The 26,443-nt window shown below is 53.2% G+C and overlaps 3 protein-coding genes across 5 annotated transcripts in view; 1 reads left to right on the top strand and 2 right to left on the bottom strand.

Moving 5' to 3' along the window:
- Nucleotides 1-10,931, top strand: part of LOC120955263 (nucleolar protein 4-like) — a 51,445-nt gene extending 40,514 nt beyond the window's left edge. Inside the window, exons 6-12 of one of the 3 annotated variants that reach the window (XM_040375970.2) lie at nucleotides 7,967-8,051; nucleotides 8,150-8,218; nucleotides 8,302-8,759; nucleotides 8,853-9,005; nucleotides 9,293-9,459; nucleotides 9,549-9,745; nucleotides 9,881-10,931. In XM_040375970.2, coding sequence (XP_040231904.2) covers nucleotides 7,967-8,051; nucleotides 8,150-8,218; nucleotides 8,302-8,759; nucleotides 8,853-9,005; nucleotides 9,293-9,459; nucleotides 9,549-9,745; nucleotides 9,881-10,044 — 1,293 coding nt within the window. In that variant the 3' untranslated portion in view covers nucleotides 10,045-10,931. Of the gene's footprint in view, nucleotides 1-7,966; nucleotides 8,052-8,149; nucleotides 8,225-8,301; nucleotides 8,760-8,852; nucleotides 9,006-9,292; nucleotides 9,460-9,548; nucleotides 9,746-9,880 lie in introns of all 3 variants that reach the window. The other 2 variants (XM_040375969.2, XM_040375971.2) reach the window with 2 other exon arrangements.
- Nucleotides 10,932-11,032: 101 nt separating this feature from the next.
- Nucleotides 11,033-13,318, bottom strand: LOC120955264 (golgin subfamily A member 4). Its single transcript, XM_040375972.2, has one exon. The coding sequence runs from the start codon at nucleotides 13,133-13,135 to the stop codon at nucleotides 11,102-11,104; it is 2,034 nt and encodes a 677-aa protein (XP_040231906.2). The 5' UTR covers nucleotides 13,136-13,318; the 3' UTR covers nucleotides 11,033-11,101.
- A 63-nt stretch (nucleotides 13,319-13,381) lies between these two features.
- LOC120955262 (multiple epidermal growth factor-like domains protein 8) lies at nucleotides 13,382-26,320 on the bottom strand. The gene is made up of 6 exons (XM_040375968.2): nucleotides 24,838-26,320; nucleotides 24,556-24,747; nucleotides 24,235-24,468; nucleotides 19,737-24,158; nucleotides 16,995-19,668; nucleotides 13,382-16,924 (listed from the first exon to the last, which is right to left on the bottom strand). The coding sequence occupies exons 1-6, from the start codon at nucleotides 25,237-25,239 to the stop codon at nucleotides 15,534-15,536; spliced, it is 9,315 nt and encodes a 3,104-aa protein (XP_040231902.2). The 5' UTR covers nucleotides 25,240-26,320; the 3' UTR covers nucleotides 13,382-15,533.
- Nucleotides 26,321-26,443: the final 123 nt, after the last annotated feature.

Here is a 26,443-nt window from a genome sequence, read left to right as displayed (position 1 = left end):
TGTTGCTTCCTTTCTTATATTTGCTTTCTTTTCGTTGTTGTTTTGTTCCTCTTTTTTTGTGTTCATCGTTCATTCATGAATTTGTGTCACCTGTTGTATTATTTTCCGTTGTTTTTCTTTTGTGTGTACTGTTGTTTATTTATTCATTATTTAATTTAATCCCGATTTTGAATGGGTATTAACACCGCAAACCACAACAACACAAACAAACAGCGAAAAGAAAAGCCGCAGCCATGTTGCACAACAACAATAACAACAAGGTAAGCAACTGATACCAAAACAAATAATAATAAGCGCAATCAAACTGGTTTCTGTGCGTATTTTGTTCCTTTTTTTGTGTTGCGTTACGATGTGATTCCAATTTGAAATTTGCGGACAGTTTTTGCTCAAGAGCTTCAAATACGAAAATCGTATTTCGAATGGCAAAAGAGAGCATGTTAGAATCAAACATTGTAACGGCAGGAAAATATGGAGCCTTATTAATCTCCACCGTACACCGTAAAAAAAACCATTATTATACAATTTTAAACACTCACCCTGCCTCACTCATTGGGCAAAGCCTTCCCTCCCGTGCGTCGCTTGCTATGTTCGCTCCCCGTAAATCAGCTTATCAGTTTTGCGTGCACCTGTGCAGCGTGTTAGGCGCCTCGAGAAAAAAAGCACGCCTAAATGTATGCAATTTCCACGCACAAGCCTTCCATCAGCGGGCATCGGCACTGCAGTAGAAACACTCACATTTGCGAGCTTTGATTAATATAAAATACTGCGATGGATTTAATACGAATTTCCCCTCCCACACACTCTTGGGGGGGGGGGGGGGGGGGGAGGGTTGGTCGAAATGCTGTTCATCGGAAACTGCTTTCCACATGGGAATACCACACATACGGACACGCGTACACACACACGTATACGGGGTCGGGTTTATTAATATTTGTTACCGAAAAACGCCTCGACGGGCAGGGAATTGTTTGCACTGCTTTCGCTAGTTGTTTGCACTGGACAGCACGTGAACAAGGGGGGGGGATAAGAGGACAGAGGACACTGTTGTGCCTCCGTCATACCGCGTTTGTGTGTGTTTGTGTGCGTGTGTGTATTGAATTGAAAGGAACGATTTCCCAGCACTGAAACCCGAATCCCTGCGTGTCCATCCAATTTTTTGCTCCATCCTCCTTCCCCATCCCACAGAGCGACCAGCGGCGGAACCAGCGACAGCTCATAACTTTTGACTTGCCCTTCTTGTTTCCCCCTTCTCTGTATGTGTGCACGTCCATTCCGTCTGCCCCCGGGACGGTCCAATCTCTTAATTGAACCGCAATCGAATATCCCGTCCATCCCTTTTTGCTTTTCTTTTCTTGCGCCCCTGCTTCGGGGTGTGTGTGTGTGCCCTCCCTGATTTGGGGTGGGATGGCTTGAAGGGAAAAAGGAAAGTCGATGCTAAGACATCCCCCACTACCAGCAACCGCCGCCCCGACTGTGCCGTTTCGATGATGTCCCGTCGTTTTTCTTTTTTCCCCCTCTCTCTCTCTCTCCGCTTCTCTTTCCTTCTTTGCCTTTCTTTCCATCCTCTTTTTTTTGGGAAGCCGGCCAAATTTCTTGCTCACTTCCGTTTGGTTTTTGTCCCCCCCCCTTTCTTGCCCCCTCCTTATGGGTGGGTGTGGGTTGGCAGGCAGTCTTCATCAGAAACTCATTTTCTTCATAAAAATCCATCCCAAAAACCGTGGTGTACTGGTGCTGGCGGGGTGGCGCGGCAAAAGCAGCCAACCCAACTCCCCTCGAGCTGATGCCTTTTTTCCTCCGTCTTTTGCTTTCCCGTGTCAAAGCGAAAAAAAACAGGGAAGGAGAAGCGGTGGAAGCGAAATACTCCTCAGCCACGTGTTTCGATGCTGCGTGTGGCTCTGTGTGTGTGTGTATGTGTGTGTCTATCCCGTCACAGAACCCCCGGTCACCACCTTCTTTCCCACCGCCGCACTTGCACAACCAACCGCAGAAGAAAAACTCCGAGTCCGTTCGGCATTTTGGGTTTTTGGGCGTTTTTCCTCCCCTTCAGCTCCCACGAAAAACCCATTGGAGGGGGAGGGAGGGAGTGGAAGCGGCAGCAGCAGCAGTGGGAGAACGGTTCGATGATGGAACTTTTCCATTTTGCCGTCCCGCGTGTGCTGCGCGTGGCCCCTTCCTTTTCCCGTCCCTCCCCCTTCAGTCGGCGAGCAGGCGCGCTTGTACAGGGCAGCGGGAAAAGAAGAGATGGAAGAGATGAAGACGAACGCGCGACCGCCACCGGCAGTCGCAAAAACGTGCCAACGTGCCCCCGACCCATCCCAATTCTCCCATCCGCCCTCACCGCTTCCGCTGAAGCTGAAGGCGGAGTGGGTGGGTCGGTGGGTGTTTTGGGATGGTGGTGGTGGTGGTGGATAAAAAGGGAAAATCCGTCCATCCGAACCGAAACCGAACGGAGAAGCTCACCTTCGTCTTCTATTTCCTTCATCTTCTCGTTTCCCCTTCCCCTCATGCTTCCATTCCCTTACAGCAAGGAGTGGGAGACATTCCAAGAAGCGAAACCGTTCATCCCCCATGTCATCCATCTTTTTTAATTCCTGACAGTTTTACCCACCCATCCACCCACCGCCCTCCCTCTCTCTCTCCCTTCCGTTGGGTGGGTTGTTGTGAGGCGGTCGAAGGAAACTCAAAGCGACGTCGAAGAAGAATGTCCGTTCCGAGGCGGAACACCGTACCGTACCGCCCGGGGGGGGGGGGGGGGGGGGGGGGGGGGTGGCCGTCCGAACGGCCGTTGAGACGCGCTTCGGAAAAACCGGATCCCATTTCCCCCTTTCTTTCTACTTCTTTGCTTTTCGTGGCTTTCTTTCTTCCCTTTTTTTTGTGCCTTCGTCTTCGCCGGCTCCCTTCTGTGTTCTGTGTTGGACGATGCTTTGGTGCCTCAAACCCTCCCGTGCTTTGGCAATTTTCTCTTCCACCTCAACCGCCCTCGGTCCATTTACTGGTGGGACGTTGACTTTGGTACGGAAAAACTCCCTCCTCCCTGCCGTACTTGGCACAGTAAGAAGACTTTTCTTACTGGGGAGGTTTTTGGGCTTTGGGTTTTAGGTTTGGGGATGAGAAATCTCCAGCTTTTCCTGTGCCCGTTTCTAACCTCCCATCGTGCTAAACCCTCATCAACCCACGTACTTTGGGAATGGAACGCCCTCTTCCTTCTTTCTTCCCTTTTTCTTTGCTTCTGATAAGGAATAAGGGGTGCTTGGCACGCTGGAACCACGCTCAAGCAACAACTCACACACTCACCTCAGGATGGGTTGAATTAGAAGAAACGGTACCAGGATTCGCAGGGGGCTACGAGCCACCAAACACTACCTTTCCCTTGTATCCTATTCTCATCTCTTCATTCCCGGCGTACAAACAAGAAACAGAGCGTCAGTGTGGGGGTTTTCAGCAGCCCTAAGATGGTTCCAGTCCCGCTGGTGATCTTTCCGGTGTGCAAGAGGTACAGAAAAAGTTGGGTAGAGGGTTTGCTGCCTTCAGTTGGAGGGTTTTCTAACGCCCCTTCCCTGCTGGCATCGAACGAATCGCACGAATGACGGTAGGTGGTACCGTCGCTGGGATTAGTTTCCTTTCCATCAATTGGTCAATATTTGGTAGGAACGTTGCGATGAACCGTGGAAAATGATTAAATTTTTCACTTTCGCGCTCGTAGTGGGATGGTTAAGGAGAGATTTATAGAGCGAGAGAGAGAGAGAGAGAGAGAGAAGAAGATTGAGAGATGTTTTTTTATACAATTTTACGCCAAAGCTATTGATGTACAGCAATGATTGGCAATTATTAAAGAAAAGCGAATAAAGAGAACATTTTAAAACAAATACACTCATGCATCAGACTAATTCGATACTTCTGATGTATTCTATAAGATGCTACAGGTCCATCAACAGGTAGCGCAAAGTAAAATGCCTCAAAAGATTTTCCACAGCGAAAACCGCCTAAAGGTATGCAATCGTCACAACAGATTGTGATTATTCACAGTATTTTAGTTATCTTTATGGAATATCGCATCTTAACGAAATTTAAAATACATTTCAACGTTTAATGCATATTTTTTTAGAAAATTTTTACTTAAATAGTTTACTAAAAAGATAAAAAATAGTATAATTTCGCCAACTCAAAAGCAGATTAGAAATAGACGTCACACAAACGACCGAACAATGCAGGGAAGCAAAAGTAGAAAGCTTTTCCGTTCCGGCTTTCTCCTAGGGGGGGAAGGGACAACACCAAACCACCCTGAAACCGTCCACCAAAGGAACAGAAAAACGCGTGAAAGTTGAAGGAACAAATTAAAAACACTTCCCACCTCCCCCTTTCATCCCGTTATTGCGCTGTGTGTGTGTGTGTGTGGCTTGGGCGCAGAGTGTAGGGAAAGAAAAAAGTACACACACTCCCAGTGCCCAGGCGAGTGACAGGACAAAGGTTTGCAATGGGATGGATCGAAGGGGGAAACCGAAGGAAGGAAAGAGGAAAAGAAAGGTCCACCATTTCTCGTGGCCCGTTCGTGGCATTCAGCAGCAGCAGCAGCACCACCAGAGGGAGTGTGCGAATCGAATTTTGTGCCTCACTGTTCCACCACACGGGGCACGGGTTTTTTTTTTTCATCAAACCGGCGCCTTTCATCCCTTCGTCATCCTTCAGTGTGGGGGTTTTTGGACGCAGTGCGAGTAATTGGAGGAAAAACAAAGCGGACCAACAACAACAAAAAAACTCTCCTCCCTCTCCTCCTCCGGCACGCAAGGCGAACGAACACAAGGGACCGACAGCAGAGAAGGGAAAAAAAACCGAAACCTCTCCCCCGTCAACGAAAATGAAGAAAATGACGATGGGAGTTGTGTGGCTGGGTGTGTGGGAAGGCGGCAGCGGACGCGGGGTTGGTAGCGCATTTGTCTTGGCTGTCTTGGATGGAGTTTTCGGACACGGGAGCAGAAGAAGCACAAGCAGGCCTTGGGATTGGGAGCTGTCGGTCCGTCGGTCGGTCGTCGGTCGTCGTCGCCTCCTTCTTCCATCCCACGTTGGACACCCGTTTGAAGGTTTCACCGCTCAAGAAGTCTTATCTCTCGGCCGGGGCTTCCCGCCCGAGACGCCCGGTCGGACGGTTTCGGGTCGGAAAATATAAAAATTAATTAATCTTAAGTCGTCGTCCAACCCCCCTCACTCCCGATTTTGTGCTTGGGATTTGGAGGGAGGCGGGATGGAATTAAAACGACGATGCTAGACACTGCTAGACGAGGGTTGGTTGGTTGGCCCGTGAAGCATCCATCCTACTGGGTGATGCTGCCTGCTCTGTGTGTGCCTGTGTACCCTCTATGTGTGTGTGTTCCTTCTTCACTGTCGAGTGTAATGGGGTAACGGACCCGATAGGAAGTGGTGCTTCTGGATGCTTCGCACAAGTTGCCTTTGCTGCGAATGAGAAGGATCCTTGTGGACGATAAAAAGGGGGTCGGGGAAATGGGGGGGATTCTAGAGGCACACACACACGCACAGTCTTTCTTCATTCCTTTCGTGTGGGGTTCGTCTCCATCTACACCTCCTCTGTGTAAGAAAGTTATGAAGATGGGGGAATTCTTACATCGACGAAGGGCTAAAGTTTCATTTTCAGCCTTGGAAGGGAGCTGTACGTCTATCTTACTATGTTTGTGTGTATGTGTGTGTGTGTGCGAATCATCTTGATCCTAAGGATTCAACAGTGACGCTCTTGAAGATGTCCAAAAAACCTTTCGCCTCGGGACGCGACAAACACAAAAGGGTGAACCCCCCTTTTGGCTTGGCACTCGCAAGGAAGGGTGTTTTTGGGGAGTTCTTTCCCTTTGTGTGTGTGTGTGCTTATATTCCCCTTTCACGAGCACCGACCGACCGAGCTGACTGACACTTCCCGCGACATTCGCTTGTGACCGTCGTCACCGTCTAGCACAGGACAGGGAAAGTGAGAAGCGAGCAGAACGAGCACATGAAACAAAAAAAAAACAAACGCACTCTCGATAAGAGGGTGCACAATCCTCCCCCGTAGAAAGAAGGGCGGAGAGAAGGTGATGGAAGGGAGAAGGAAACGGAACCGCGCGGGAACACACGCTCGCACGCACGCATACGCATACCCGAGGGACACATGCGAAGAATTAGAAATGTCCCGGTGCCGCGCGACCCTCCAGCCTTGACAGGATCACACCACTCTCTCTCTCGCGTCTTCCCTCAAACACAAACACACACACACACACACACACACACACGCACGCACAAAGGGAGTCGAAGGCTTTTAAAAAGCAGTCGGACGGGCTGACGGGCGAAACACGAACAAACACGCGCGCGCCCGGTACGATGATGAAAGTAGCGTTCGATGTCACCGTCACCGGGGCCCCGCGGGAGGGGTAGGGCAGCAAAAGGGAACAGTAGCGCGAATGGTTTTCTGTCCCCACCCCCCTCGGGGAATGGTGCTCTCTTTCCATGGCTGAATGGGAGTTTTGCCTGTCGGGTGGAACCGTGCAACACACTAATGCAACCGTTTTGCGTCTTTGGACTGTGGGAAAATGGAATTGAAAATATGATTTGTAAAAGTCCGGAAAAAGTCTGTATTTGTTGAAAAGAAAAAGGAAATAAAAATAAAAAGAGAAAAAAGAAATGTACAAATAAATAAAGAACAAACAAAAGAACAAAAAGAACTTAAAATAATGAACGAATAATCCATAGCAAACCATAAAAATGAAAACAAACATTAAAACAATTAAACAGAAAAAATGCACCAAACAAAGCAACCTTTGAACAACCGCTCTCGTGACACCTTCACTCACACTAGTGTGCGCTCCCCGCCCCTTCTTCTTCGCGCTTTTGAAAAGGATACTTTTTTCGCGTTCACGCACCGTTCACCCAAGCAAGCGCCGGGTTCTGCACCGCTCAGCATTCAGCAAACTGCTGCTGGAGGGACCCTTTCACCCCTTTCTGACACCGCTCCTGCCGGGTGGTGTATCCTGTTGCGTACGCGGACCGAGGAGCAAAATAAGGGGGAATACACACACACACATACACCTTTAAACCCCTTTTGAACGCACTGTCCGCGCGAAACGGGCGATGGGCACACAGCCGGAATGATGATGGTGGCGCAGAGTGACACACATATTACGCGGGATGTGGATGGTAATGCGCTACCACGCACCTATCCCATGATTATAAAAGGCTCGAGGGATGGCTCTCTCCCTCTCACACACACACTTCCTTTTTTCTCTCTCTCACACACTCTCTCCTTTTTTCCAATTTCATAGGGATGGGTGAGAGTGTATTTTTCGCTTTTTTTCGTTTCGTTTTTTTATGGCGCCTAAAGGTAGGCTTTTTGCATTGCTTCATCGATTTCAGCGAGGGCGCGTTGGGCTGCGGCATTTCCCATCAATACGCATTGATAGAGGAGTGTGTGTCGTGGTGTGCGTGTAAATACACCCGTGCGCAAATTGTAAGCAGTTTTTATTTGAATTTAGGAAATCAATTTTTCAATTCGGAAAATGAAAACAACACAAATTTGGGATGTGCAAAACTGTTGAAAAAAAAAAAAATAATACAAAAATACTCTTTGAGTTACACACTGTATTCCAGTGTGAGCTGTATCCGGTCTCATTGATGCTGTATGGTGGTTCCATCTTTATGATTAATTTTAATTCCCCACTGGTTGCAAAATCCCGTGCTTGTCATTGCGCTTTAATGCATTTTTCTAATGGAAAGGGTTATCGAGGTTGCGAATCTCATTTTTTGTATAGATTAATTTAATTCAATTCTCTTTTATCCATTGGTATTATCTAGTTTGAAAGATCTTTTTATGCTTTTTTCTATTTTTATCTATATTTCTCTTATTTTTGCTCATCGTCTTCAATCATTTTCCATTTTTCGTTTTTTCAAACATTCTTAACAGTGTTTTTACTCTCTGCTTCTTTGCTTGCAGGATTCCATATCCATGCCGTTCAACAGTGAGACGACGGAAAACAATGGAAGCACGGCCAACACGCCCAGTGAGGATGCGTATGCCGGTATGTTTTTCATTCTTGTTTTTCACTTGTTAAATCCCCTCCCTGTAATTACTCCTCTACTTCTTCTGCTTCTTCTCCTTCTCTTCTTCCTGCAACAGGTTTAATCAAAGATGCGGACAAGTTCAAGCTGATGCTACTGGCGTGGAATTACCAGAACTCGGCGGCAGGTAAATGTTAGTGGTATCCTCAACCGCTTACCCAGCGTGTCCCATTACTGACCGTTCGCGTCCTCCCCTTTTGCACACCACAGCACAAAACGGAGGCGAAGGACCGGACCTGGCGACGATGACGAACCTGTGGCAGCAGTACCAGAACGCGCTGGCGATGACGGGCAAGACGAGCTTCAACCAACTGCCGGTAAGTGAGCGTCAATCGTCCCCAATCGAACAGCAGCAGGACGAGACGAACTCGTCCGAGCAGAAGGACGAGGACGATCTGTCCGAGGACGACTCGGAGGATCGGCTCGAGGCGACGGTGAACGATCCGGAGCGGCTGAAAGCGTTCAACATGTTCGTGCGGCTGTTCGTGGACGAAAACCTCGACCGTATCATACCGATCTCGAAGCAGCCGAAGGAAAAGATACAAGCGATTATCGACTCCTGCACGCGCCAGTTCCCGGAGTTTGCCGAGCGGGCCCGGAAGCGCATCCGCACCTACCTGAAGTCGTGCCGGCGGAACAAGAAGACGCGCGAGGGCTGGGAGAACACGGTGAGTCCCGTGGCGGGCACGGACGAGGAGGTGGGTGGCAGCACGTCCGCTGGCGGAGGGTATGATCGGTTTGGTATGCTTGTATGTTTCCAGTCCCGCCCCACGCCGGCCCACCTCACGTCGGTGCAGGCGGAACAGATACTGGCCGTGGCGTGCGAGAACGAGAGTCTCAATGCGAAGCGCATGCGCATCGGGCTGGAGCCGATCAGCCAGACGGTCAGTCAACCGGCGGCGGTAAGTTTTATGGTAAAATGGTCGCTTCCAAATGCATCGCGCGCGCACCGTGTCCATCCATCCATCGTTGTTGTTGTTGTTGCTTGCTTGCTGGAAGGGTGTGGAGTGGCGGGAGTGTTTAGCAACAGCTCTCCCTAGGCGCCTTCCATTCGTTTTAGGCAACCACAGACACCCACACCCACACACACACGCGCAAAACCATAGCAAACGAGCCACGGCTATACTAATGGCGCCCATGTCCAACGCATCTCGGGGTGTGTTGGTTTTGCTCTTTTCTTTCCCTGCCGCGCTCATTGCAGACGTCGGCCGAGTCCCCGACGGCAGTGCCGACCATGTACCAGACCCTAGCGAACCGCGAACAGGAATCGACCTCCGTGTCTACGATCAAAAGTGAACCGATGACGAGCGTGCCGAAGATATCGCCCGTTCCCAGCACACCGACCCCGGACATGAACCAGATGAAGCTGTAAGCAAAACCGCCTAAATGTATGCAATCGGAAGGAGCAACAGACGATTAACGCGCTTCTCTTGCTTCTTCTCTTCCACTGCAAACAGCAACATACCCAGTGCGAGTGCCAGCTCGACGCCCACCATCCCGACGACCGTACCCACCATCTCGAACTTTCACGACTACAACACCGGCTTCTCGAACCGCTCCCAGCACTACCAGAACTTTATGAACTCGGTCAACAACAGCAGTAGCACGAGCAGCGGTGCCACGACCAACACGACCATGTCCGCTGCCGGCACCGGTGAGTTGTGGAGTCAGCTGAGCGACTGTAGGCCAAGCCAAACCCCCGAAAGCCCGCAAGGCTACCCACCGTGCAGAACCATGCTAATGCCCCGCGTGTTTTCTTTTTCATTGCTGTTTTCACTGATCATTGCAGCCGCCCCTACCGATCTGTCGATGAAGCGACCGATACTGGCCCACAAGCTAAACAGTGCGGAGATTACCGCGGTGAAGCAGCTCGTCACCGGCTACCGGGAGTCGGCCGCCTTCCTAATGCGCAGTGCCGACGAGCTGGAAAACTTGCTGCTCCAGCAACAGTAAGGCAGCGAGCGGAGGGGAAGAAAGAGAAGAAGAAAACGTTGATATTTATGTGTGTGTGTCTGTGTGTGTTACGGTGTGTTCCAGCACAAATTGTAAAAAAAACAAACAAATTAAACGCAGAGCCTAGCGTGTAGGCACGCTAGAACGGAAACTTTTTAAGGAATTTCAGGAAAATAAATGTGAACCAACAAAAAAAAGGCTAAACAAAACGGATTAACCAGTAAGGAGCATTACAAAACAAAAGAAGGGAAAGTAGAAAACAGTGAACTACACAGAGAAACACAGGGTGATAGAGAGGAAAAAGAGGAAAACAAAAGCTAGAGAGAAGACAAGAATAAGATGAAAATGAAGCAAGGAAGAAATGGTGGTTTGAAATTACAAACGAAAAGTGCAAAGTAGCAGAAAGACTAGCAGAACAGAACAGAACAAGAGAAAGAGATAGAGAGAGAGAAGCAACAAAGAGAGGAGAAAACAAAAAGAGACAAGAAAAAGGGAGGAACAAATGTGTATAAATGTAATGAACAACAAGGTATTGCGCCACTACAAGTGCTACCAGTTATCTTTCTCTCGCTCTTTGCTAAACACTAGTTGAGTTTAAGGACTACTACCAACACTACTACCATATTCGTTTCTTAGGTTCTTTATTTACACTTACGTACTAATAATAATAATTATTATTGTACAATTGCTCCACTCCAGTTCCGGGTTTTCCCGTTTTCTTACTCGTAAAGTCGGGCGCAAACGTTCGCTGTTTTGGGTAGGGTGGAGGGTAAATGGGACAACGGACGGAAGCCAACAACCGGAACGAGTCAAAGTCAGTGGAATAAAATCATTATTGGAAGATATAAAACAAAGATCTGAGTTGTAGAATTACTCATTACGCGATTGACGACCAATGAACCTGTGAAAGATAACGCGTAGATACTGAATTTGGAGTACTCCGAAAAATCCCAAAATATTTTGTAGATCCTTCCTATCTCCAATTTATTCCAATCAGCTCCAAATTTGAATAGTCACCTCCATCACCTAACCACTCTTCACCAAAAACAACACATCCTTACGCCATACAGACCAACTTCTCGTTCTGCAGATAAGCCAACTGATTGCGAAGCGAACGTATCTGCAGCTGCGCATCATCAAAGCTCGACGACAGTACCTTGATCTGGGAATGCATCTCCCGCAGGGCCTGCTCCCTGTTTCCAATCGTAAACGATGCCTCAGCACGACACTGGGCCAGCTCGCTTTCCAGCTGACTGTACCGCTTCTGAGCCGTTTCGCGTTCCTTCTCCACGCGCTGGTTTGCCCGCTCAATGATTTTGGCACTCTCGGTGCGCAGCTCGTCCAGCTCGCGCTGCCAGCGGATCGCTTCCTCTTCGACCTGCTGTTTCTCCTTCGCCATCACGTCCAACCGTTCCTGCGTCTGCTCGAGATCGGTTTGTGACTGCAGGAGCGCCTGCTTCACCTCCGTATCCTTCGCCACGTGCACCTGATGGAGCCGATCTTCCAGCGTCTTCACCTGCCGCAGCGAACGCTCCAGCTCGGCAAACAGCGTCTCGTTCGATTGCTTCAACTGTTCCGCCTTCGCCTGCTCGTCCTCTAGCAGCCGCGGATAGGGCGTTAGGTGGCGCAGCTTGTCCTGGAACTTGCGCTTAATCTGCTCGATCTCGAAGTTGATCTGCTTCTCGACGCGCCGGTTCGTCACCTGCAGCTTGCTCATCTGCAGCCGCTGCTCCTCGACCTGCTGCTGGGCGGCCAGGTACCGGGCGCGGTAGTCGTCCAGCTGGGTCGCTTGCTCGCGGATCAGCACCCGGAACTCGTCCTGCTCGTCCAGCAGCTCCGAGCAGCGCTTCTTCAGCAGCTCCCGCTCGGTGTCCTCGGGCGTCGGGTCTTCCGGGCCGGCCTGCGCTTTGGCCAACCGCTCGCAAAGCTGCCGACATTCGGTCGTCTTCTTGGTGTACTCCTGCAGCAGCATCGTGTACTGCTTCTGAGCTTCACCATCCTTCGGACATACGGCCGGTGCGACAGACTCACGCATCGGACAGGTGGTGGATGGCGCAACAGACTCACGCAGCGGACAGCTCTCGCTCATATCACAAAACGTAGAAGCTCTCCCATGCGCTACGGAAGGTCGCGAGTACGACATTGACTTCCTTGCCGGACTCTTCTCGCACACCGAATGCGATGGCTTGGCACAGGCCGCAGCCTTCACCGGACACTCCGACTCCCGACCCATCGGGCCCAGCTCCTGCTGGATGGTGTGCAGCGCCCTCTCCATCTCCTCCAGATTCTGGCCCAACGTTTCCGTATTCGTTCGATAAAACTCCAACCGCTGCATCATGTCCGTCTCACAGAAGCGGGGCGTAATCGGGGCGACCGGCTTCGGATGCCGGTCCAGTATCGTGTCATTATCGCGCCGCACCTTGTGCACATCCGCCGACAGCCGATCGAGCCGGCCCTGCAGGATCTCAATCACCCGGTCGCGGTTCATCAGCTCCTTCTCGAATCGTTCCACCAGCTTCGCATCGGTACAGCCAGCCGGCATCTCGCCCCCGACCAGCTCGTCCGAGCTGAGCGCCGACAGGGTGGAATCGATCGAAAAGCGCCTATCCTCACCGACCGGCACCGACCCGATCGTCCACGGATTCGCACAGTACTCGTCCAGCTTGTCCGGGCAGAGCGGGATCGATTGCCACTGGTTGGCCCCTTCCTGGCGCTGTTCCGCAATCACATCCGCCAGCAGCTTGTGCTGCAGCTCCGCCTCCTTCTTCAGCCGATTGCGCAGAAACGCCAGCTCCTCCCGATCGCAGTCGGCCTTCGGTTTCATCGCCTCCTTTTCGCGAATCTTGCGCTTCAGCTCCACCATAAAGTTGTTCTGCCGGTCGAGCTTCTGCTTCAGCTTGGCCAGCCGCTTCGACTGCTGGATGGCGGCGACCGAGGCCGACGGGTGGTTGGCGGTACGGGTGGACGGCGGTCCGGCCGCGTCATCATCGAGCTCACCGCTCGGCACGGCCGGCAGTTGGGCGATGATCGCTGCCAGCATGTCGGTCGCCTGCTGCTGCGCAAACGAGGCCGTCGAAGGTCGCGCACTCATTGTTTCAACGACACACAACGGGATTGTAGGAAGAATTCAAAGAAAGAATTTGGCTGCTTGCTAGCACACGTGTTGGCCAAAGAGGGATGTTGCGTCGAACCGTTCCGAGCACTGAACCGTTTTGAACATTCGATATTGCTGGCAATGCCTGCTACGTGCACGGCACGAAGGGGGGAGCACGCGTTTTCAAAGCCATGGATTGCTTCGGATCGGATGTTTTGTCAGCAACCCGCGTCTACCAACACCTTTTGGATGTTAATTTTTCACTTTATTTAGGTCTACACACTGTTTGCTTAGATGTTTGTTTGCGTTCCCGTTCGCGATCATATACAAAATGCTTAGTAGCAGGCAGCAGCAGCAGCATACAGGAATTTATGCTGTGCCGCTTGTTGTCGACGGATGTACGGGGTCTGTGTGTTCCGTTTGTCCTACAAAAAACGGACCCGAAAAAGGATTTGTTTCCCCTTTTGCTCATGATGCTGGGCGATTGTTCAACGTTTTGGTTTTTGTTTTCCCCTCTTACATTTCATTATTGGGCTTCTTACTTCACACTAATATCTACAACGTTTGTTCACTAAAGGGGAGGTATACCACACTTTTGGGGGGGAAGGGGAAGGGGGAAGAGGCTTTCTTAAGTGCTTTTGTTCAGTTTTTTTGTTGTAGTTGTCGCCAAATGTACTAAACTCTATTCGCGTATCTCTACTCTATTCTTTTTTGATACATCTGGCTTTCTAACTCTCTCTTGGGTTGATCGGGTTGATGAGCACCTGGCCATACAAACATACACACACAATCACACAAAATCACACACTGGACTGGCAGGGCAGAATTGTTGTACTGCAATAGAAAAAACTATTAAAAACTAACACAAACACACTCCAACCAAGAGAGTACATCGTTCGCGCAAACTGGTAAAACTTTCAGCACATTAGCTGTGCGGCGTGGTAGTAGTAAAAAAGATCGGTAAGCTGCATTTTCAATGTGTTTCTGTGTCTACATAGTTAACAAACGTGTAGTGTTAGTGTAGTGTGCTGCAGTGGCTGCAGGCAAAATAAACAAACAAAACAAAACACAATGCTTGTTTTTAACAAATACTTGCGAGTGTGCTGTGCTTCGAGATCATGATTCACCTCCCCCCCCAACGGTAGGACAGCAGCCCACATACATGGCCACATGGGAGTGTGAATATGTAGATCGATCTCCTCGATTCTGGTAAACATTCGGTATCACGTTTTGGTTACGGTGGCTTAGGACTGTAGTCGTAGTAGTACTAGTAGTAGTAGTGTTAGTATTTAGTTATTTAGTATTCAGTAGTAGTAGTACTGCGCTTAATATGTTTCGCTATTTCGCTTATTTAATGATAATACACTGCCCCTAAAACGGATTGCAATTAACCTAAAGCTGTTAAGTATCTTCTCTATTGCACTCGTTCTCATTCCCTTCCCGTTTGCGCTGCTGAATCACACACACACACACACGCAACATTCACACATATACAAACACACATTACACTCACACACACACACAAACACGTGAAAATCATTCGAAATGGCTTGCTGCAAAGGACGCAATAGATGCATGTCTTTTCGAAAATCGAACCCCTCCCACCCTACTCCCACTTGCAGCAGTTGCAGTTTGCAAGTTTGGCTTACAAGATACCCCCACACGAGATCAGCTCAAGAGTCTTGCCACAGTCACGGCAAATTCACTAATTCACACCTACAATCTTATTAGCATTAATGAAACATTGTAAATAGAATTAAGTTTAAGCTAAAAAAAAAAGATTTTAAACCCTCCGTATAAATCACGTGAAAAGGTGAGTTGTGCTGTTGCGTTTGCAGTGAGATTACTGAACAGAAAAACATAGAACAATCATTAAAAAAAACAAAACTCATTGATCTACGTATCATACGCTGGTCGCTTTGTGCACCGGGGGCAGCAAAAGCAAGCAAGCAAACACAAAAAGCAATCGTAACGTAATACCTTCTTCCCTACCTTAAACTCTTAAACAGACCAACAGAACCTTCGAGACACGATCACGACGTACATTGGTGAAGGTGGGATGAAAAGCAGAATCTAATTGGACTAATCTGCGGCGGACATAAAGCATGCGAATCATTTCCTTGACTACTAAGCAAATCCAATAAGAAAATGAAGCTAATAATACCTGTGCAAACGCTCCCCTCCCCGAATTCCCGAATTTGCTACCCCGATTGAGTCGGGGGGAAAAAACCCCCCCGAGAAACAAAGGAACAAAATATAACAAAGAATTTGCTATTTAACTCTCAATCACTCTGCCCAAAAGAGGTCTTCCCTTTCGGTACCCGAGAGTTTGGTCGCTTGGTCGCGGTGTTCCACTAATTGAGAGCTTTCAGATTCCTTCCTCCATTCATTTCGTTTACTGCCGCTCGCGGTTCTGCTGTGCGAGCGGTTGCATCGGCACCTGCTCGTGGTGCACCTCGATAAAGGGTTGCCGTTCCGCCAGCGGGCCCACCACATCGACCGGTTCCGTTCGGAGATGCTGTTGCGCCTGGTGCTGCTGCTGCTGCTGCTGATGATGATTGTAGTAGTGCAGGGGATGGTGACGTGGCGATGCTTGGCACACGCTTCCCCCGCCGGGTGAGCTGCGGCGTCGATGGTGCCGGCCACCGGCCGCTCGCTCATGGGACGGATAGCTGCCACCGGACGATGAGCGACCCCCCATCACGATCAACGCCGAGGCGAGTGCTAGCGTAATCTGGGCCTTTTGTTTGCCGGGCAGGCGCACAAACACGGTCCCGACGGCGGCATAATTATCCGCCGTCGGTTCCAGCGCTATCGGCCCAACGTCTTGCTGATGTTGGTGCTGTTGCTGATGATGCTGCTGCTGATGGTGATGATGGTGATGATGGTGATGGTGATGGTGGGCGTGTGCTACGGTCGCACTACTCCCTGCACTGCCTCCGGTGGAATGTTTCGACGATCGGCCACGCCTTCGCTGCGGTGCCGGTGTAGTGCCGCCACCCTCCGACGGGCATTCGAGCGATAGGTTCACCCGACCGAACGGACGCTTGGCCATGTGCAGCATCTCGACCACCTGGCGCCGACGAGCCCGGCGCATATCGGCGGCCTGTTTCGCTTTCCACGCCAGCACACAGATCGCCAGAAACAGGAAGAAGCACGAGAAAAACACGGAAAAGAACACAAACAGATGGATGTGCAGCTGGTCTTGGCGGAAGAACACCAGCCCGTAGCTGGCGGTCGAGCCGGGCCGGGCCCGCAGCGCGATGTAGAACTTGGTCTGGCCGAGTGCGTGCACCGTGTGGGGCAGCGTCACGACCAGCCGGTTCTTAAGGCCAAACACGCGCAGTATGGATTTGCACTGGCGCAGCGTAACGTACGTGATGAGATCGTGCGCCGTCCGGTCCGTCACGTGGAAGCCCTCGTTCAGCAGCCCACCGCACACGGGCGAGCTTTTATCGCCCGCCAGCGGCTCTTCCGAGTATTTTATGTTCAGCGGATACATCTCGTCCGGCTGCGAGGTGGAGGATGACAGGGGCGACCACAGCGTCGGGCCGGCGACGCGCTGCGGGAACGAAACGTACCGGCTGTCGAGCAGGATGTCGTGATCGCCGGTGCTGGTGTTGGTGTGCACAATGAACGACTCGTCCGTGGGGCTCATGTAGAAATCCAGCTCACCCTGCGTCACGTCCACGATGAAGCGAATGTCGACGTTCATGTAGCGCGGCTGGATCACGAAAAATACCGTCTGGCCCGGCTTCAGCGGTTGCGGTTTGATTTTGCACTCGTCTGGAAAGGGGAAAAAAACGTTCATTAAACATCGCCAATTTTCTTTTGACCCCTCGTTCACTTCGCTTACCGATCGTTTTCGCGTCGAAACACATGCGCGACTCGACCGTGATATGCTTGTAGCACTGATGCCCATTGTTCGGATGGCCCGAGTACGAATCGCGACACTTGGTGCACTGCAGCGACCAGCAGTTGAACGCGTGGTTCTTGCCCTTCGACGAGCACGTGTTATCGCTCTCCGTGTTGTTGCCGCAGTTACACTTTTCGCCCGTCATCGGATCGCACATGTCCCCGTGCCCGTTACACTCACAGGGCGAGCAAGCCTTCCCGGGCGTGGCCGACTTGCGGAAGTACCCGGGCACACACGTCTCGCACTGATCGCCGTCGGTGTAGTTGCCACACCCGAGACAAATCGCGTCCGTCATCGGGCCCTCCGTCACCAGGCGCTTCAGCTCCTGCCGGGACATGTTGCGCATGGTCGCTTCCTGTTCGCGCGCAATGCACAGATCCGTCTGCCCGTTGCAGTACTGCACGCACGGCACGCACGTGCCACCGTTGCGCGGATCGCCGACGTAAAACGGGAGACATTTGTCGCACTGCGCACCCATCGTGTTGTTGTGGCACTGGCCGCAACGATCCAGCTGGTCCGCGCCGGAACAGTTCGAGTGCCCGTTGCACTGGCACTGTATGCTGCAGTTCGCTCCGACATACCCAAAGTCACACCTGCACACGTCCGGTTCGGTGCAGGTGCCCCGCACACAACCCTGACTGCAAACGGGCACACACACGCCACCACTGCCACCGCCACCGCCTGCGAGGCTCGACGAATTGTACCCCGGCGCACAGACACACTCGTACCCGTGCAGATGGTCGACGCAGCGCTGCGACTTGGCATTGCAATTGTGATGCCCGTTGGCGCACTCGTTCTCCGGCGGGCACTTGAAGTAGTTCCACCCGAACGGTTCCGTCGTGTTGGCGGGCGCTTTGCTGCGCGTTTGATAGATGGCCGCACAGGTCGCACCGGCCGGATGGTTGGCCGGCCCATCGACCGACCCCTCCGTACAGACGCCGTCCCCGTCCGTGCCGTTGCGCGAGCACCAGCCACAGTACGCGTGGCGCAGGCAGCTCGAACACTGCGTAAAGCTGGCGCACGGTTCCGGACAGTGTTGCGGATCGTTCGGGCTCACCACCAGCCCGCAGATGCCGCCCGAGCAGTACAGCGGCTGGAACGTTTGGGAAATGCACTCGTTCAGCTGCGTCGACCACAGACACTCGGACGAGCGGCTGTCGTGCTTCACGCACGTGCTGCAGTTCCGGAACGCATTGCACGGCAGCGGACAACGCTCGACCTTTGTGTCGTTTCGAGGTTCCGTTTCATCCTGCCGCTCCTGACAGCGGTACCGGGCTGCTGCTCCTCCTTGCTCCTCCCTTTCCCAGCTACAGCCCGACAGCGCAAGACACGCCTCGCAATCATCCGCCAAGCAGGAGCGTCCACCAGCCGTCCCCACCGGACACTCGTCCTGCAGAATGGCCGTCTGGTTGGCGATGCACCCATTGTACATGCCACAGTCAGCCGTCCGGTCCACGCAGCTAAACGTTGGATGACAGTCCGGGCACCACTTGCATGGTGACTCCTGCTCACCGTGCCACGGGTACGTGGCCAAACACGACGAGCAGGTAATGAACGACGCACACGTCCGCCGACCAATCCACTCGCTGTCGCACGACGTTCCACTGTTGAACGAGATCGTCCCATTGTACCCCTCGCAGGCATGGTACGATCCACCGGCCGAGTAGCAGTGTGATGCCGGCTCGCCCGGCATGCCCTTCACCGAGCAGAAGCTGCAGCCCGAGTACTGCCGGCAGAAGTACTTCGAGCCGCTCCACAGCTCACACATGTCCGCCGGCAGATCGATGCGCGTCACCCGGCAGTGGTTGCTTCCGTCCCAGCCGGCCACTACATAAATCGAGCCACCGTCCGGGTCCTGTGCCATCGCTTGCGCGTACGTATGTCCGTAGCTGCCGCCCACCTTTTCCGCATCCTTCGCCAGCCGGATCCACTGATTGCAGCGGTACACGTACGCCACCATCACCTCCTCGCGGGCTAGCGATACCGTACCGTTGCCCGCGACACGTCCACCAAACACCAGCATGTAGTGTTCGGTTGCTACCGCGGAATGGAGATAGCGGGCCGGCGGCACGTAGTCCGGTCCGTGATGGATGAAGGACGGTAGCTCCGTCCAGCGGCGCGTAGGAATGCTGAACGCGTACAGCCGCTTCGAGACGGCGAGATTGCCACTGTCGCCGATGCGTACGCCGCCGTACACGTACACGGCTGAGCTTTGCGCATGATAGACGGCCGTATGGCCGTAGATTCCGCGTGGCGAAGAGCCGTGCGTGGTCACAATGGACCAGGTGCCAGTTGCAACGTTAAACAACCACACAGAGCTTTGCAGACCGCCGCCACGTTCGCTGATGGAGTAGCCACCGATCAGCAAAAGTAGTTCTTCGCGTCCAACCGCCGTTAGGGTGTGCCCGGCAAGTGCTGGAGGGCGTGTTGCGTTCTGTGGCACTACTAAGCTCCAGCGCTGTGTCTGGAGGGCAAACTGCCACAGGTCATCCAGGGTGCCGTTGCGGGATAGTCCGCCGTACACGTAGATCGCCTGTCGACTACCAATGATATCCGCCGCGTGGTAGTAGCGACCCTGTGGCATGCGATCTTCTGGACTAGAGTCAACGGTAACCTAAAAAAGGAGAAGAAATTTATTATTATACTAATTGGACCCAAAAAAAAGAGCAAACTAATCCTTACCTGCATCCAGGTGTTGTTCTTCGTATCAAACTGACGAATGTCGTTCAGCGGTCCGTGCGATAGCGAGTATCCGCCAAACATCCACAACGATCCCCGCCGATCGGCAACCAGCGAGTGGCCGAACCTTGGCAGCGTCTTGCGCAAATGCTCAAAGCTATCCGACACCAGGTACGAGTTGAACAGCTCCGTAAACACAACGCTCGACGGCCTCACGGCGAGCGAGCAATCGTCCCCACCGTACCCGGGCGCACAGATACACCGCCCGTACCCATTGTCACACGTGCCGCGCTTGCTCTCCTCATTACAATCCGACGGACAGATGCGCATCATGCAGCGCGGCCCGGTGAACCCCTTCGGACACACGCACCGCCCATCGTCCGAGCAGAGGTACGGCCGCTGACAGCTCGCCGCGGCACAGCTCAGCACGGAGTAGATCGCATTGAAGCCCTGCTCCGGCGAGGGACCCTTCTTAAAGTGGACGGTCAAATGGCCGGAGCGTGCTTCGGCGTTCCACGAGCCACGGTCCTCGCTGCAAAACACCGCAATCAGCTGCTTCTGCTGCGCGACACCCGTCAAATCGGGCAGTCCGTCGTACACGTACACCGCATTCTCTCCGCACGTCACGTTCATGCGCTCCGGTTCGATCTCGATCTGTATAATCGCGTTGCGCAGCTCGGTCGACAGAGCGCTGGTTCCTCCCGCTCCTCCTGCTGCTGCTCCACCACCACCACCACGCCCCTGTGGACTCACGATCCAGAGACATTCGCGCGTTTCCTGCCCACTCCAGCTCGACCGGTACGACTGAAACGAGCCCAGTCCCTGCGTACCGACCTGCGTCAGTACGCCACGCGACGCACACTGATGGTAGCACTGCCCACCGTCCTTCGGATCGCCGTAAAAGTTCCGATTGCACATCTCGCACCGCAAACCCTCGGTGTAATCCTGACAGTAGCACTCGCCCGTCTTCGCGTCACAGATGCCGAGCGCCACATTCCCGTGCCCGTTGCAGTCACACCGCTGGCAGCCAGCCTCCGTCGTCGCATTGCCAAAGCTGCCCGGGCTGCACCGCTCGCAGAACTCTCCCTCCGTCCAGTTCAGGCATCGATCGCACCGTCCCACGCCCTGCAGACAGGTGGAGTGATTGTTGCACGCACAGTTCACACTGCACCCGACACCGGTCCAGCCGAGATCGCACACACACCGAAAGTCGGGCGCGCCCGAGCAATGGCCATGGACGCACGTTTCGTAACAGGTCTGCCGGCAGTAGCGCACACCATCGCCGACGAACCCTTTCCGGCACTTGCAGCTGTACGAGCCGTGCGTGTTGCTACACTCCGCCTGCTCGTGGCAGTCGTGCAGTCGCAGCTCACACTCATCCACATCCGGACACTGGGCGTACGCCCAGCTAGTTCGTACCGGTTGCTCCTCCGTTGCGTTCGTCGCCCCCAGCAACAGCAGCTGTCCCCTTTCGCACATCCCCTGCGCCGACCGGTTAAAGTCACCCTGCATGCACACACCGTTGATCGGATTGTCCGTGTCGTAGCACCAGCCACAGCTAAGCGAGCGCAAACAGTACGAACAGTTCTGGTAGCTCGCGCACGACTTGCACTGCTGCACCATCGGTACACTCGTCCCGTCCTGCTCTACTGTCGGCGGTCCACCGAGCGGAAGCGTTTGATCCAGCCACTCCCGGCACATCCCGAACTGATACTCGCTCGTGTACACCGAGAAGGAGAAACACTGACTCGTCGCTTCACACCACACGCACCGGCCACGATCGTTCAGACAGGAGGAACAATCCGTCCGCAGGTAGCACGGCACGGGACACTGGTCAAGCGTTCGTACGGCCGCCTCCGACCGTCCCTTCCGCGCACAGGTCGCATCCTCCGTCCACCATTCGCACTGATTGCCCGAGTGTCCAATACACTGCTCGCAGGACACAAAGTTCGAGCAGTTCGAGCAGTGTGCCGGCTGGATCGTTAGATAGCGCCAGTTCAAGCCCCGCCGGCAGGATTCCGATTCGTTCGCCTTGCGCGACAAGCAGCTGCCCGTAAGCTCACACCAACCGCACGACGAGTCGGACAGACACTCCAGACAGTTGCTGTACGCTCCACACGCCGTCCCGTTGGCGTACGGTTCGAGAAATTCGAACGTGAACGCTTGCAACACACCGCCGTAGAAGTGCTGCAGACTCATCTTGCTCAAATCCGGATGATGGCCGTGGTGGTGATGATGATGTGCGCCCGATCCACCGTAATACCCGCCCGCCGTCCGGCTGTTTCGCTGGGCCTGAAAGTCGACCAGTATGTTGGCCCGATCCGTCCACTTCACCATGCCGCAAACGCTTTCGTTTGCGGTGATGTTCGTCGACACCATCGTATCCAGCGCAAGCGTCGTGAGGGGTGCATTGGCAGAGTGATCCGCTTTGCGGCGTGTCTGTGACAACACCTGTACCGTGCGTAGAACCGCATCCGCATGACTAACACACGCTTGGAGCAGCGCCATCGATTGATCCGTCATCGGGGGAAAGCGAATGAAGCCAAGCAGTCGGGCCACCACCTGCCCACCGAGCTGCTGTTCCGTCGGTGTGTTTGTGGGTGGGGAGGTAAAATCGGCCATGGTCGCGTTCACGATCATCACCGCATCCGGCATGGACACGTTCATCGGATGGAGATACTTCAGAAAGGTCAGTCCCGGCCGCTTGTCCTGCGATGTGCACTCGCTCGGCTTTGTCACCTCCGTGCCTTTGGAGCCCCACCAGCCCGGCTTCTGGGACGGTGTGTCCTCCCCGCACACGCCGTAATTGTCGTCCTTGTGATGGCAGCGAGCGTTCTGCACGCACCAGGTGCACCGATCGAGTCCAAGCTTGTGCGCAATCGACTGCATGTGCAGCAGATGCTGTCCACCTTTCCGTACCCGTTCGCCACCCTCATCCAGCGTGGACGTACCGTGCACCAGACACGAGTGACAATCGCCCAACACCGAACAGATGCCCTTGCAGCGCGTTGTCTGCAGATTGGTGGTACAGTTCGCGCCAATCGTCCTGCCATAGCATACACTGTCCGCCGAGCACCAGCCACACTCCAGATCTGCCAGACACTCGTTGAACGATGTGTGCCGTGGGCAGGCCGCTTCCGGTGCAAACGCCACATCATCGTGCACCACCAGCATCAACGGCAGCGTGTACGCAAGCAGATCCCCATTCACATTGCCATGGTAACCACCGACGACGAGCAGCGTGTTGCCTCGTCGCACCGCTGCAGCATGCGCAAACACTCCCTGCTTCTTCGGATACCGGAACTTACTCCCCGGACCGGGCCCCAGCACTTCCGGATTGATCCAACTGTGACATCCAAGATGGTACAGATACATCTGGTTATCGTAGCATATTTCCTCCTTGTTGTGCTTGTGCGAGTACCCGCCGAACACGAGCAGATAGTTGCCAATTATGTTCGTCGTGTGGAACGCCCGCTCTCGCGGTGCATACCCATCGTGCAGTGCGGTCCGCGGGTACTGCAGCTCCGCCCAGTGCATGTGGTCCAGCTGAAACGCAAACATTCGCTCGGAAAGGCGCGAAAAGCGGGCCACATTCGCCACCAGTCCACCGTACACGATGAGCGAGTGCGTTGCGCGCTGGTAGGATGTCGTGTGCGCCACCATCCGCACGTCGAGCGATTTGCCACCGCGCGGTATCACCTCTTCCCATGCGTCCTCCTCCGGTGCGTCCGGCACGAGCCGTATCCGGAACAGCTTGGACGAGAATTCACCGTCCTCCATCGCACCGCCAAACACGTACAGAAACTCTCCGGCAAGAGTTAGCGTGTGGCGGGTAAGGGCTGGCGGCCGTATCGAGGAGTCCGTTGCCCGCTCGAACCAACTGCCCCCGTTGTGGGACACGTTGTACAGCCATAGGTCGTTGGCGAGCTCACCGCTGGCAAGCTTTCCACCGAAAACTACGAACCCATCGGTGACGGCGGCCGCTGCATGGCCGTACCGGCCTGTCGGGCGCGATCCATTCGAGAGTCCTTCACCGTACCCAATTCCCGTCCGGTTGTCCGACAGTGTGTAGATAACATTGCTCAGGAAGTTTGGCTCCCGGGAAAGGCGTTCTGATTCCTCCTCCAGGAACTGTGCCCGGCGGAGCAGCTTTTCCTCCTCGGACGACGGTTCGGTGTGGTTATGGTCCACCCGAATACCCCACTCATCCTCCCACTGGTTGCGCTCGAACCGAAACACGTACATGCTGTCAAACACCTCGTTCAGATTGTATCCTCCGAACACGTACAGTGCGTCGGCCGGTTCGTAGTAAATGGCGGTATGTGCCGCCCTTGGCGGCAATCCATTTTTGGAGTTGGAAAGCCAATGCCACTCTTTTGGGGCAGGATTTGTGCGATGTAGTCCACACGACTGTCCCAGGTAATCCTACAAAGCAGAAAAAGGACGAGTTTTCGTTGTAAATTCATAAGGTACAGGTGTAATTTGAATGCAAAATCCTTACCTTCGAACATTCACAACGATCACCGGCACAGGTCCCCCGGCTTTCGCCCACTCCACACCGATCGGGACACGCATCTAGGCTGCAATCGCTTCCAATCCAACCTCGATCGCATACGCACACATGGTCCACGCATCGCCCATTCCCGGTACAATTGTTTGGACAGTTGGTAACGGAAAACTCTGCCCGAAAGCCCTCCAGCACGTAGTTTGTGTCGCTGTACAGTAAAATTAGCATCTATTGGAGAGGGGGATCAGAAAGAGAGTGTTATGACGACGAGTGAAACAGCCAATTATGCGACGGAGAAACAAAACCAATACTTACACTGCCCGAGCTAGCGATCACGTGCTGCGGTTCCGTGTTGCCACTAAAGCTACCCAGCAGCGGGGACCGGAACGAGTCGCCATCGTAGATGAAGATGTAATCGTACGAGCACTCGGTGCCCATGCTGCGGAATTTGAGCGTTATAAATTGACTATCATTTTGCGCCCTTATCAACCACTCGCAGTGAGAGTCCTGGGGGGGGGGGGGGGGGGGGGAAACACACCAAAAATCATTAGATAACGATCAAAAAGCGCTCTAATAGCTTGCTCTCCACCCTCTTACCTGCGTGTAATTAGAACCGGCCGGACCGTCGCTGATCTCCCCATACGATTGGGTGAATATTCGACGCGTTTTGTCGCACGATTGTCTTGCCGTTTGCAGTTTGGCCAGCGTTAGCCCGACGTGCACGTACGGCAGTAGCAGCTGCACCAGCACCACCAGCCACACCATCGTGTGCATTTTTCGCCCGACCCGCTGATGACCCATTGTTTTTGTCGTCTTCGCTGTCCTCGCCTCCTGCTCTATTCGCTTCCGTTTGCTTCTCCATTGGTGCGCCTGCTTTGATCGCCGTGGTCGTGGTGGCGATGCATCATCGTGTATCGTAGGGCCGATAGTAGTGGGACGTTTTCTACCGTGTGTGGCGGTGCAGGTGGTTCGCGGTGACAGTAAGTGGCTCATCTCCATCGGGAAGGTGCAAGTCGTCGTGACTAATTACGACCTTCTCCACCCGCCGCCTACAGCATCCGGCGTCTCCGCATGGGAAGAAGCTTTCGTGACGCTGCACTGCTTGTTGCCTGTGCTGTTGCGTAGACAAATAATTAATTTCATCAAAGGTGGCGCGCGCTGCCACTACAGTTGCTGGCGGAAATGTTTTACTGCCTCCTGCCGAACCTGCTCCTCCTGTTGGAGCTTTTCCCGAACATGACGACAAGGGTTTTGTCTAACAATTTTCTACAATAAATAGTTCATTCGGGATATCGACAAACCCGTGCCACAATGTGCCGCCCCTCTTGCGCTGCCAGTCACTCGGTGGGATATCTATGATCTGGGACAGCAGACACACATTCCGTCGCTAACACTGGCACAACTGCAGCGCAGATTTGCTGCTACGGCCCATCTTTGAATACGGCGGGGGGAGGGGTTGATAGTGTGGAATACACATGGAAGCACCGAGGAGCGTGTAAGTTCTTATCAAATTCTTGGTAACTATTAGCTATTGGTAGCGGCCGTATAAACAAACATCCACCCCGTTTGCTTCGCCAATGTTTGGACTAAACAAACGCACACCCACACGCACAAACACACCAATCTTTCTGCTGACACTAATTTTTCCACCTAAAACAACACAATCCTCTTGTACGTCGTTTTGCGCTCCCTCGGGGACCGACCTGCCCTTCCGTTCCCACTTCCGTCCGGCCCCGTGGTGGGAGTGGGTGGAAATTCAACACACAACGGTATGCACTTGATTGCACTGATATGTAAACATTGTTGTTGCTGGTTTACGGCTTCCGTTCCAGCGCGAGAGACGCTGCCGAAATGTGTCCTTAGGTAGCGATTGATTTCGACTCAAAGAAAACGACCCATTTCTTCAAGGCAAAAATCTACAACAACCACCCTCCGTGTGGGAGAGGACCTCCTTTGCCGTTTTTTGCTGCTCCGAGCGGGGTGATGCTGTCAAAACTGGTCAAAGCAACACACAGCCGAGCGCTGAAGTGTCATATACACGAGAGGCAATCGTTCAGTGGCATCATGTAAGGTGAATTAAGCGGGTATAATGCGGCTAATATGGGGAGACAATACATTAGAAGAAATAAAGAATAAATTTGTACAAAAAGGATGGTTTTGCAACATTTTCCCCATAAAAAAAGGCACTAAAACAAAAGGTAAA

This window comes from Anopheles coluzzii, chromosome 3, assembly GCF_943734685.1.
Source record: "Anopheles coluzzii chromosome 3, AcolN3, whole genome shotgun sequence".
NCBI lineage: Eukaryota > Metazoa > Arthropoda > Insecta > Diptera > Culicidae > Anopheles > Anopheles coluzzii.
This window is presented reverse-complemented; position numbering and strand designations above follow the sequence as displayed.

Excerpts from the sequence above, each read along its gene's own strand:
- LOC120955264 (XM_040375972.2), bottom strand. The coding sequence starts at position 13,135 with ATGAGTGCGCGACCTTCGACGGCCTCGTTTGCGCAGCAGCAGGCGACC.
- LOC120955262 (XM_040375968.2), bottom strand. The coding sequence starts at position 25,239 with ATGGAGATGAGCCACTTACTGTCACCGCGAACCACCTGCACCGCCACA. Across the intron at positions 24,748-24,837 it reads CCGGTTCTAATTACACGCAG|GACTCTCACTGCGAGTGGTT; the intron begins GTAAGAGGGTGG and ends CCCCCCCCCCAG. Across the intron at positions 16,925-16,994 it reads TTTCGACGCGAAAACGATCG|ACGAGTGCAAAATCAAACCG; the intron begins GTAAGCGAAGTG and ends TCCCCTTTCCAG.